Here is a 12,024-nt window from a genome sequence, read left to right on the forward strand (position 1 = left end):
AAATAACACAAATTTAGCATTCTTCTATACAAAGAAATAAAAGCAAGCGGGTATTAAGAATCGGACTTTAAGTAAACGCTCGTTTATATTTAATAATCCACTCCTTGAAGTTTCGGTTTTATTAATGTCAAAATTGGTAAAAATATAAAAGCGTTTCGATTGTAAATTATATACAAAATTAGATATACTTTACCTATCCGCATACTTAACGGCTTCACGATTGGATATATGTATATACCACCCCCAACGTGCAAAAACTATAAATTCTGGCTGCAAAACAAAAATATCATAAAATTAATTGAATAAAGCAAAAAGATTTAAAAAATATATATTTAGCATTTCTTACCATCAAAAAATTGTGAAAACCAATATTATGAATTGAAATACACGCGGTCGTTTGTTTATATACGTAATCTAGTTCCTAAAGCTTTGGCTCTATTATCGTTAAAATTGGTAAAAATATAAACGACTTTCGATTGTAAATTATATACAAAAAAATGTACATTTTGCCTATCCGCTTATTCAACTGCTTATATAATACGGTATATACACTCGAGCTTATTATAACGGTATATTTATATATATGGCCCTCCACGTGCAAAAATTTCAAGATTTGTCAAAAATTAAAAATAATATTAAAAAAAATCGAAAATCGAAAAGAAAACCAAAAAAACAGTACCGCCATGAACGGATTAAGGGCAGGTGGTATCCAATTCGGCCGTTATAACCAATAAAAGAATAAATTAAATCGCTGCTAATAGCGGTATTAAACGCTATTTTTAACGATAAATTTTTTTTTAATATTTTGCGTGGTTATGGAATAATAAAGGAGTGTCGGTCGCCAAAATACCAAAAATACCGCCATAAACGGCGAAAATCGACAAATTGTCCTTAAACCTAAACCAAAACGTTTTTTGGATGGACCCACAGGTACATTGCAAAACCGCAATTGAGCCATAAAGTGGAGCGAAGTGGGTCAATTGTGGAGCTCTGGGCTTCAGGGATGAGCCCTAAGACTAGCTGAAAGGTATATGGAACTTTCGGTCACTATTGCGAAGCAGGGGGGTTTAGTCTAAGCATTGAGACTACAGTGGGTGACCCACAAGTGGTCGTGCAACTGAAGTGGTCGCCTTAAAGCTGTAATCAATCTTATATAATATTTTAACGTATGATTTAATAACGGCCAGAGTTTGTACATTTTTAAAGCCAAAAATTGGTTATTCAAAGGTATGGAGTTTGCTTGTATAGGGCGTTGTATAAAAGAGATACTGGGTTTTTCGACAAAACCCTTTTCTATGTTTCAAAATTCGAATTAAATTATTATACATATATAGTGAATTACATATGATTAAACCGTTGAAAACACAGTTTTTTCGACTTAGTCTGCCTGGTTAGCGGCCATCTTTAATCATTGATCAAGTTTTAAAATTAGAAATTGAAAAACATATACAAGTTGCAAGCAAATAAAATAATTAAATATAAAGTAAATCTTATATATAAATAAAAGGATGAAAAAATTGTATATGTAGTATTAAAAATAACACTTAATCAAGTATTCCTTTGGACCGTAAAATAGAATAATCTATGTTTAGATCCTAATTTTTAAAATATCCATGCTAAAATTTATAGTGTAAAAAAATAAAATAACCAGTTAATATTAAGATATTTAGTTTTAAGCGCCAAATGAAATACCTAATTAAATATTATTTTAAATACTATATATACAGTTTCTTTTGTTTTCTTATTTATACATAAACTTATTTTATATTTACATATTTTATTTGCGGGCAATTTATATATGTTTTTCAATTTTTAACTTGAAAAATCAATTAATTATCAACAATGGCCGCTGACCAAGTAACCTTAATCGTAAAAACTGTGTTTCAACCGCTTTATAATACTTAATTTATTATTTATTCATAATATTTTCATTCGTATTTTAAAAATAACAATAGGGTTTTGTCGAAAAACCCAGTATCCCTTTCATACAACGCCCTTTATAGGTAAAATCTATACCATTAAATAGTCAATTTTCGGTTTTATATATGTACAAGCCTTGCCCGTTATTGAACTATTCGTTAAAATGTTATAAAAGATTAAATACAACTTGAGGTATGACCACTTCAGGTGCATGACCACTTGTGGAACGCCACTGTTAGGTCTAGTCTGAGCACTGAGACTGGCTTGCGCGCTAGTGAGGCTATTCTAACACGGGTCCTCGAGACTACGACGCCGATCATCCTCAACATCAACCGGATCGTTATCATAAATCCCCTCCCCGATCCGAGTCTCCATGTACCATCCCTCATATCCATCCTCGTCATATGCTCCAACTGGGGGATTGCATTCCACATGACACTTGGCATCGAGTGTGCAATTAAAGCGGTGAATCTTGAAAGTGTCGCCCGCCCATTGGGTAGTAGTCGCACGTACGCTGTCGCGTCTTATGTTTTGTAAAAGGACACTACATCTGTTCCGGGCTAGAACGCCCAGTGGCAGAATGGCAAAAGCGCTAGTGAGACGGAAAAGGGTTGAAGGCTTCATGGTTTTGATTTGATATGGATGTTGAAATAAATGGGTTCAGCTTGTGGTAGACTTTATTAGCTGATGGTCAATTCGATGGGCATTGTTAATTAACCACACAACACGTCTTTGTCGTGGTTGCGGGCTTTCTTAAACAAAACCAAGCGCTTGCTTTACAGCGATGTTCAAAGAGGTACCTAATGCGGTTAAGCAGGGACCATGGTGGTCGGGGTAAAAATCCCATCCCTGCACAGTGGTGGCGAATCTGCAACCGTGTGGGACTGGTTTTTTACTCGGTTTTTTGATGGCAAATTTCTGTCACATAAAATGATAGCAAAAATACAATTTAAATATGAGTTTATTTTTCAAGATGGCTAAACTCACTAAGAAATATCAAATAGCTGAAATACTTGCGCGAAGGTGCGCCAAATACCATGGGCCGGATGCACCAAAATTTAGTTTGCGCTGTGAAAGTTGTATTGACAAATGCACTGCAACAAAGTTTTTTCTGTTTCTATTTTTGGCTCGGTAAATGCGGAGCCGCCCGCATAGTTTGCTTGCGCTTTGCAACAAAAGGGACGTTGGCATAATTATAAATATGTTATGAATAGAAACATTCGTAGAAAATTAGCTAGGAAAGTTGTTTAATATCAAACAACATTCAAATACAAAAGCATATATCTTTTTACTACGCATCGCATCATGAATTGATATTTAATGTAAATACCCTTATTTCGGCATGTTGCGGCCAGTCACACGATGGAAAACCTCAGTGTGTTTGGCACTGATGACGAAGATTTCAAACCAAGAGAAGAGAAGGACTTTGTTGAGTCACTCCCGTCAAAGGTCTATAGCCCTACAGACTTGAAGGGACCATGCAGACCAGTTTTGAAGTGGTAAATATTAATATATATATATATTTAAAATATACTTCTTATTTCTTTTGTGTCCATTTGTGACCTCGACATGCCTCGTCGGCTCGACATGCTTTGCCCCATTTCCCCTTCAAATCAAACTTTACCAAGAGTCTCTGGCTCGCTCACTGACCGTAACAAGCAGCTCGCCATGGCTAAATATCCCTAGAAAGTTGACCTTTTTCCAACCCTGTACCGGATTGGTCAAGGCTAGATCAAAGTTCCGTAGCAGCTGTCTCGGGCACCGACGTCAGTAAAGTTTGCAAACACAACACACCACAAGAATCGCAGGCCGCATACCTGAAACATGACCTTGTTCAGCTCCATCAGGGCCAGCTGCTTGCCCAGACACTGATACTTGCCGTATCCAAAGTTCAGCTCGTGCGTCTTTTGCATCCTCGCCAGCCTGTCCGGATCCTCCTCGGCCAGCCACCTCTCGGGCCTGAAGCAGGTGGCGTCCTCGCCGTAGACGTCCCTGCGCATGTGCAGCGCCCAGGCGGCGTACGAGACGTGCGTGCCCCCGGGCAGGAACACCTCCCTGCCGTCCACGACCACCGTGTCTCCCCCCGCGGGCACCATCTTGGGCATGGGCAGCGTCACGGGCGGGTGGCATCGCATCCCCTCCCGGATGACGGCCTGCAGGTAAGGGAGCGCCCTGGCGTCGCTGTCGGCCACGACCTGGTCCGGACGCAGCCCCAGCCTCCGGGCGGCGTCGTCGACCTCGGCCTGCAGCTTGTTGTAGACGCGACGGTCGCTCAGCAGGAACAGCAGAACGCCCTTGAGCGCGGCGGCCGTGGTGTCGCTCCCCGCCACGATCTGGAACTGGCCCTCGGTGACGAGCTCCTCGAAGCTGAGCCCGTGCCGGACGAACGACGCCACCATGTCGGACTTTTCCTTGGTGTCGTGCCGCAGCCGCTCCTCGAGGTTCTGCCGAGCCAGCGACACGATCTTGCCGACGCCCGTGCGGTCCGACTCCTGCGGGCCGACGAGCTTGTAGACCAAGGGGATCTGCATCACGGACGCGAACGGCGACGCGGCCAGCGTGTTCAGATACACAAACGCCTGCTCGGTCGCCTTCATGTAGCCGTGCCTGTCCGAGTCGCTGGCGAGGTCGCCAAAGGGCTTGCCGAGCGACAGGGCCGAGATGACGTCGAGCGTAAAGTACGACAGCTTGACGCCCATGTCGACGGGCTTGACGCGGGCCTCGGACGACCTGTACTTGTCCCGGAGCAGCCGGGCCAGGGTCGCCACCTGCTCGTCGATCATGCTTTCCATCATCGGGCTCTCCTTGCCGGCGTATCCGGGGGCCAGCTGCTGGCGCTTCCTGGTGTGGGTGGCCTCGCCTTCCGGGCCGGACGAGCTAAAGACGTTGTCGATGCCCGGACGGGGCCGCGAGCCCTTGTAGAACCACGAAGACCGGTAGTACGGCGACCGAACCCCGCTCATGTGCATGAGGAGCTCGGGGGATGAGGTGAGGAGGTCATTCGGGCCGATGCGGACGATGGAGCCTTGCAGCTGCCGTTAGTTTTTTTCCTTTTTTTTTGGTGCTTGAGTCTCGACAGGGCTCGGATTTTTGTGTCTTGTCAAAATTTCTCACCATATTCCTCACACGCTTCCTTGTACTTGAGGTGAGATTGCCTGCTCAAAAAAGCCCAGCTGTTCCAGAGGTTGAAGAATCCGACGCCGACCGGGCCTTTGAATGCGCTGAGCTTGAAGTATGCATGAATCTTGGTGGCGAGATAGAAGCCGACGGCAAGCACCGCCAGCCCCCATCTCTGCTCATACAGTTGCGCAAAGACGCCCATTTCTAGCAGCAAACGTCGGGACAAATTGTGGCAAAATCTCAAGGGACGCGACTTTTGGAACAGTAAAAAGATCAACTTGTTCAAAGAAACGCTCGACGAACAGATCTCTATTTGTATATGCAAAGCCCAAGGGGCGACCCGTAGCCCTCGCACAGGAGCGATGGTCTCCTGCACGTATAAATTGGCATATGCAGTCCCTGACCTATCGGATCAAGCGCATCAGCTCAACCCACAGCAAACTGCTCCTCGGGTGCTACTTTTGTTTTGTTACCCCTCAGACGCTACCGGGGTTATCTAAGCTTACGGTGGAGGTAACCATTGACGATTTACTGGATGTGACGGCACCAACAGTGGGTCGACGACCATGGTTTCTAATCACAAAACTTCTGGTTGGCGGCTCACATCTGCGGCAGCCACTGGGTTTGTCAGGTCTGCGCGGAGACCAAGGTCTGCCGTAATACATTCAACGTCCCAAGGGGGACTAGCGCTTAATAAGATCGTTAGTCACCGTGCCAAGCAAGATACCAAGCAGTCGGTCGTGTGGGTTCTTAGTCACAGCATCCTTCGGATGGTTGTGTATATATACTTATAACTTAACAAGGTCCTTTCGTCATCGCTGCCTGTATAGACACTTGTAACTCGTTCGTACACCACCTTCCAGGAGCCAAGACGGCCAGCCCGACGGTTGGGCCAGGATGCGTACAAAAATGCCAAATCCGAGCCTCTGTTTGTCGCGCATTGAAAGGTTTAACCGTCATATATTGGGGCTAATATCTTTTTCCTCCTTGACAAGCATCAACCATGCTAGCATCCACGCTTTATCTTTGCTCTGAAGCGGCTTTAAATCAACCCTTATTTGTTTCTGGATTCGGTCAGCTGTCAAGGCTGTCAACGTGGCTCCAGGGTTTAGCGCCCGACCCAACGGATAGTCACTATCGTCTGGTCCATTTATGATTACCTCTTTTAGGGATATTTAAGCGGCAATATAGAGCTTGCATTTGCTCGTAAAACACATCAGGAGCAAGTGCATACCAACGCAACCATTGTCGTCTACGGTTTCATAAGCCGTCGGCATGTTGATCTCTGGCTCTATTTCAACAGTCCATGGTTCAAGCTCTCTTGTTTACTCCCGCAGGGCACAGACGTTCTTCCCAACCCACTCGGTAACCCACCACCATCATAAAGGCTTCTACCGTCATATTCAGCCTGGCCCTTGTGCAGTGCCTCCTAGTACAAAAATGTCGACTACAGACCCCGGATTTAACTCACGATAAAGTTGCAGCATCACTAGAGAAAAGCTGCGGGGTCGAATGTAGATAATCCATCCGCATCAAGCAGCAAATTACGAACAAAAGCCAATTTGACAAAGTTTGTAACAAACGCTGGCAGAACAGTTGAAACAAAAAAGAACCAGCATGATGGTTTGTCAACTTGTAGACTTTGTTATGCAAACCCAAGTTATTTATAACTAGACTAGTAGTAAACGTTCGAAAAAGCCTGTATAAATATTCCTCTCGGCCTCCCGTGTTGTTTTTTCTCGAAGCTCATAGACCATCATCCAACTCGCTACGCCTTTTTATCATACTGCGCTTTTTTTATCATACTACGCTTTTTTATTATAATTCGCTTCCTTATTATACTCGCTGCGCCGCCGCCCGTCGATATACACCTTGCTGTTCAGAATGCGTTTCCAAGTCCCCATCATTGTGGCGTTTATCGCCCATCTGGCCCAATCCAACCCCGTTTTGCCCAACAATTTGCAGGCTCGCACACTCGAAGATGGGCGTAAGTTTCCCTTGGACATTTTCTAGTTGCATCTCAGCTGATACCCTCTTTTGAAGACGGTGAAAATGAATATACCAATTGTGTTGCGCGTTGCTTGAGGGATTTTATCTTAGAACACAACAGGCAGCCCACCCGTGATGATACCAAGAACTGCGAGAATGGGTGCGCCGAAAAGCACCCAGGCAGGGTTCCAGGAAGGGAGAGCAAGATTTCGCTTCGGGGTTAGTGGAAGACAATATCTCAGACTGCTTAAAAAGAAACGTCAAGGTTATCTACTGCCAGCAAGGTGGCCAGCAGAGTGTTCAAAGCAGGCCGACCTGAGCTGTGCTTTGTAAATAAGAGTCGGAAGCGGTGGAAACGCAAGTTGCTGCAAAGTCCGGACTGCTGATTTGAGCCACAGCGACAAGTTATTTTAGTGATGCAAAAGGTTTCAACATTGTCCATCTTCCCCCTAGTCCCTCTTTTGCATGTCATGTCCTCTATCTGCAGGATCAACAGGCTCGTCAGGCTCGTCTCGGCCGAGCAGAGGGTGACAGGAAATATAATTCACAATCTACTTTTGGGTTTTCCCAGTCAAGCGTAAGGATTCATCGACCACCGCGAAAGGATTTGTGTCAATTATACACAGCATCAAGCTCAGTCCAACTTTGCCACTAAACGTATCTGTGAGGTTTGGTATTCTGGCGCTAACATGTGTGCTCCGTATACTGCCAAGCCTCTTTATTGATCCTGCACAGGGGGCACAGGGAATCTAGATCCGTTCCCCGCCAATTGCACTCGAGAAAACCCTCCACGCCTGCAATGGCACGATCTGTTAGGTATGCTCCTCCAGTTTTCCAAGGAAATGACGATTACAAAAGCGGAAGAAACAGATACTAGAAAGAAGAGATTCAGCCCATGTTTGTCTGCTGCCTAACTCCATCGAAACCCGCAACGCCTTGTCTATAAAAAAAAAAAAAAAAAAAAAAAAAAAAAAAAAAAAAAAATCACAACAAAACATCTTCCCTAAAAACCAACACCGGTAATGCTCATCTACTGCTGATTCGCCATGCCCATACCCAAACTCCCAAAATCCCCCATCTCTATCGCTTCGGCCCTTTCCCTTGCTTCTTGGTCTTGTCGGCCGCCGCCTTGTCGGCCGCCACCTTGGCATTGATACGTGAGGCCTCGGTACGCACGCGGCCTCCGGAAGAGCTCTGCTGGGCGTTCCTGGCATTTGCCTGGCCCGCCTGGTTGGTGGGCACGTTGCGGACGGCGCCCGTCGTGCCCGCCGACCTCTGGGAGTCGGACCGAACGAGACCGGAGGCGGCGTTGGCCTGTCCCTGCCGGTTGGTGGGCACGTCGTGGACGGCGCCCGTCGTGCCCGCCGACCCCTGGGAGGAAGTACGACCGCCGCCGCCGCCACCTCCCAGGGTCTGAAGGTTAGCCGCCGTCAGCTGAGGGGTGATGGGTGCCGTCTGGGCGCGCGAGAGCGGCCTGGGCTGCTGGTCCCTGGTCGGTGACGGCGACGAGGTCTGGGAGCGCGATAGCGGTTTCGGCTGGGCCTCCTCCGGCAGGGGCGGAAGCGGGTGGTTGGGGTTGGGCCTTATCGCGCCAGAGAAGCCCTGTCCTTGAGAAGATTGCGACTGGCCTCTTGGTGGAGAGTTGCCCGCCTGAGCCCGAGTGCTGGCGGAACGGTCTAGTGGTCCTTCTCTGTAAGGGATGGCCCCGTACTGTTCGGGGTGGTTAGGGGAAAACATCCTGTTCAGCTGATCCGGCGATGGTTCCGCCGCGTTGATCGGCAACGTGTCGGACGGTCGTCTCTGTCCTCCTCCTCCTCCTCCTCCTCCTCCTCCTCCAGCGGACCTGCCCCCCTCCGGCTGCAGCGTCGGCATCTTCCTTCCTTGGCGGGGTTGCTGGGCTTGCTGTGCCTCTCTCTGCCGGGCTTGAGCAGCCTCGGCGGCGGCTGCGGCAGCTTCCCGGGCGGCATTTTGACGGTCCACTTCTTGCGATGTACTGAGCAGTGTTCCGTAGTTTTCTGGGGGGATGTAGCTCGACGGGCTCACTACCCGGGCCCTGCCTTTGCCTTTGTCCTGGCCCTTGTTTGGGTCTTCTTCCACCCGCTTGACGAGGCTCGAAGCCAAAGTCGCGTCAAAGCGATCCAGTCCATCAGCTACTGCGATTGGGGCAGCTGTACCCTGATGAAGAAGCCCTATGGCTAGCAGGAGTATCAGTTGAAGCTTGAACACGGCCATGGCTGCGGGTATATGGGACGTGGTACGGGCGAGCGCTTGATATTGTGTACTCTAGGTAAAATATGATATAAAGGTGTCAGAGATATGATGGATAGTGATTTGAAAAAAAAAAAAAAAAAAGAAAAAAAAAAAGAGTCGATTTATATCTGTGTAATTTGGTTTATGATGCTGTGATTCTCTTGGTCCTGCTTTGAATCCATGGCATGCAATCACAGCTTTATTATATGGTTCGAGACCTGAAGGCTTGTATTACACTATTACTACTAAGCTGCTATTCTGAAGGCCTAAAATATTCCATGCTGAGTGTCTGTGGAACCCCAAACGCGGCGGCTTAGAGTGGCGTAAAGTAAGGAAGAGGCACAGGACAGGCACTTGCGCCTTGCCACTGTACAGTGTTTGGGTTAGTAATATATTCTGAGCCCGTCAGCCCGTCCATTTTTATATGTATCGAGGTATGATACCCGCCACACCTGGGTATCCAGGTGAGCTCGGCTCATCGGCTTACCATGCAAAACACGAGATGACCCGACTACCACCACATGACCACAAATGCGATGCTGATGTCCAGCTTTTTTCCGAGCCAACCGACGATGGTATGGTTGCATTGCTGATCTTGGAGCTGCTTGCCGCATGTACCCCACGTAAGACACCTAAAGTAACCAAGTACCAAAGTCGAAAGAAGTACCTACTCACATGTCGGAATTTTTTGAATCTGAATGATCGAGACTCTACTCAAGTGATGAACCCCAGCAGCCCCCGTGGTTGAGAATTTTTCTCCTGGTCCTTTGTTTGTCACAGCTTGTTGGATAGTTTATAGTCGGGTACTACAGGTATCATAGGCTCTGGACAGAAATTCAAACCTCGAACCCAAACCCGTCATCATGAAGATACCTCGGGACTCCGGGCCCTTGTAGCTCTCGTCGAATCAATGCAAGCCAGTGGGCCTCAGGCTGTCAACTACCCCGACATCATCTCCCACTATACCATCTACGTCGGGGCACAAGTCTTTATTTATACTCGAGCTCTCCACGACAGGGGGCGGGATGAGCGCTATACCCGATTGGGCTGGTCGCTAAACCCGTCACCAGGATAGCCTCAAACGTTTCTAAAGTTCAATGCTGGCGTGCAAACCCCATCCCACAACCAACAACTTTTATGGTTTGTAAAGGTGAAACGTGGTATTTTGCGTGGTATTTTTGCTTTTAAGTTAATAATAATCATGCACCTACCCCTGCATGTGCCTATGCTATTGAAATAGCCTATATTTTACGTTTTAAAGCTAAAAGTAAAATTCGTCAAACGCTACATGCCAAGTTGATAGCCCATAAAAGGCTCCGCAATAACCGTCCTGGACCTACCGACGGCGGAATTTTCCAGAACAAACGTTAGGGCTTTGGCACCATAATCGCTTTGCATCCTGACAGCCTTTGAGTCTAATGAATAGAAAACAAGTCTGTTACGTGCAGGAGGAGCAATTGATAGTCTCACAATTGACGGGTGTGTCTTCATCGTCCAATCGCCCTTATGGCTCAGTGGTAGAGCGCATCACTAGTAAATCCAACAGAATTTCTATGATGAGGTCCTAGGTTCGATCCCTGGTGAGGGCATGTCGTACGCGTCGCACAAGATTATCGTATTCTTGCGGGATTTCTTTTTGATCGGACAGGTATTTGCGGCAGAGGCTACAAATTTGGGCGCAAATGATTTGGATGATGGAAAGTTCTTGCTGCTTACATACCCTTAATGGGACAAGTTGACCATACCCAGGACCATTTTGTGCAGAATTCAAATAAAGGACTTGTACTAATTTGGTATTGTATATTAAAAGGATGATCATCATTTAAATGTCACACTAGTGCTAGTCAGCTACACTATAAGACCCTATTATGGTGTCACGAACCACAAATTACCCAAATGTAAATAAGTGTATTTGCAAGCCACATTTTGTGTACTGTATGTCGATATTAATCCTTGGTATGTGAATAACTTGTTGCATTCATATTCAATACGACCACGAGACTTTTCTCTGTGGATATATATTCGGATCAATGATTTACCTATTCCCACCTCTAACCTTATGAAATTCGCGTCACCTGTTTCTTCGAGGTCGACATGACAAACAAGGGGCGTCCGTCACCTCGAATTCAAACGCAAGGCGATATCTAGGGACCAACTTCCAACTGAACTCAAGACGCGCTTTGACGTGGATCAGCAGTGAGCCCTTCACAAGTCTAGGGCAGATTACAATGTATCTTTATTATCCTTGAGTAGCACAATGCAGCCGCTGATGGTTGCGCCTAGTACCTTTGGCCCCAAGAGCAATTGAAGCCATACCCCTCGCGGGACGTTGCATTCCTGCAACATGCTGCTCGGAGTATCATGATATTTATATTTATCATGTCACCTTTCTTTGTTTCTCAATCAGACTTGATCTCTATCCAATGCCACTAAACAGAGAGCCTCCCCCTGACCGTAAAGCCGGAGGGTGGCCGCTCAGGCGTGTCGCTTTGAAATCAAAAATTTCGGGGGCAGCAGAGATCCAAACCCCCTTCGTTTGTGCTCTCAACCAAACAGTTTTCACTCGTCCTCCACTCAGTAGCCCGGGCAGCGCGGCATGCCGGCGTAGTCCATACCGGCCGAGCAGGCGTTGTACTCGACGGCGAGCAGCTCGTCGACGTTGGACTTGCTCTTGGCGAGGGGCAGGTACTACAAGTTGAGCGTGGCATGGGTCAGCCCTGTGGCGGAGGGATAATAACTAGAACA

The 12,024-nt window shown here is 46.9% G+C and overlaps 4 protein-coding genes across 4 annotated transcripts in view; 1 reads left to right on the top strand and 3 right to left on the bottom strand.

Moving 5' to 3' along the window:
• Positions 1–3,540: 3,540 nt before the first annotated feature.
• PpBr36_05515 (uncharacterized protein) lies at positions 3,541–5,242 on the bottom strand (the record flags this gene model as incomplete). Its single annotated transcript, XM_029892670.1, has 3 exons — positions 3,541–3,669; positions 3,738–4,945; positions 5,035–5,242. The coding sequence occupies 3 exons, from the start codon at positions 5,240–5,242 to the stop codon at positions 3,541–3,543; spliced, it is 1,545 nt and encodes a 514-aa protein (XP_029749314.1).
• A 1,682-nt stretch (positions 5,243–6,924) lies between these two features.
• On the top strand, positions 6,925–7,253 carry PpBr36_05516 (uncharacterized protein; the record flags this gene model as incomplete). Its single annotated transcript, XM_029892671.1, has 2 exons — positions 6,925–7,031; positions 7,151–7,253. The coding sequence occupies 2 exons, from the start codon at positions 6,925–6,927 to the stop codon at positions 7,251–7,253; spliced, it is 210 nt and encodes a 69-aa protein (XP_029749313.1).
• An 856-nt stretch (positions 7,254–8,109) lies between these two features.
• PpBr36_05517 (uncharacterized protein) lies at positions 8,110–9,261 on the bottom strand (the record flags this gene model as incomplete). The annotated part of the gene is made up of 1 exon (XM_029892672.1): positions 8,110–9,261. The coding sequence occupies one exon, from the start codon at positions 9,259–9,261 to the stop codon at positions 8,110–8,112; it is 1,152 nt and encodes a 383-aa protein (XP_029749312.1).
• Positions 9,262–11,853: 2,592 nt separating this feature from the next.
• PpBr36_05518 (uncharacterized protein) overlaps positions 11,854–12,024 on the bottom strand; it is a gene marked incomplete at both ends in the record, with an annotated part of 883 nt that continues 712 nt past the window's right edge. The window contains one exon of the mRNA XM_029892673.1: positions 11,854–11,967. Coding sequence (XP_029749307.1) covers positions 11,854–11,967 — 114 coding nt within the window. The remainder of the gene's footprint in view (positions 11,968–12,024) is intronic.

The sequence above is a fragment of the Pyricularia pennisetigena genome, chromosome 6, assembly GCF_004337985.1.
Source record: "Pyricularia pennisetigena strain Br36 chromosome 6, whole genome shotgun sequence".
Classification (NCBI taxonomy): Eukaryota; Fungi; Ascomycota; class Sordariomycetes; order Magnaporthales; family Pyriculariaceae; genus Pyricularia; species Pyricularia pennisetigena.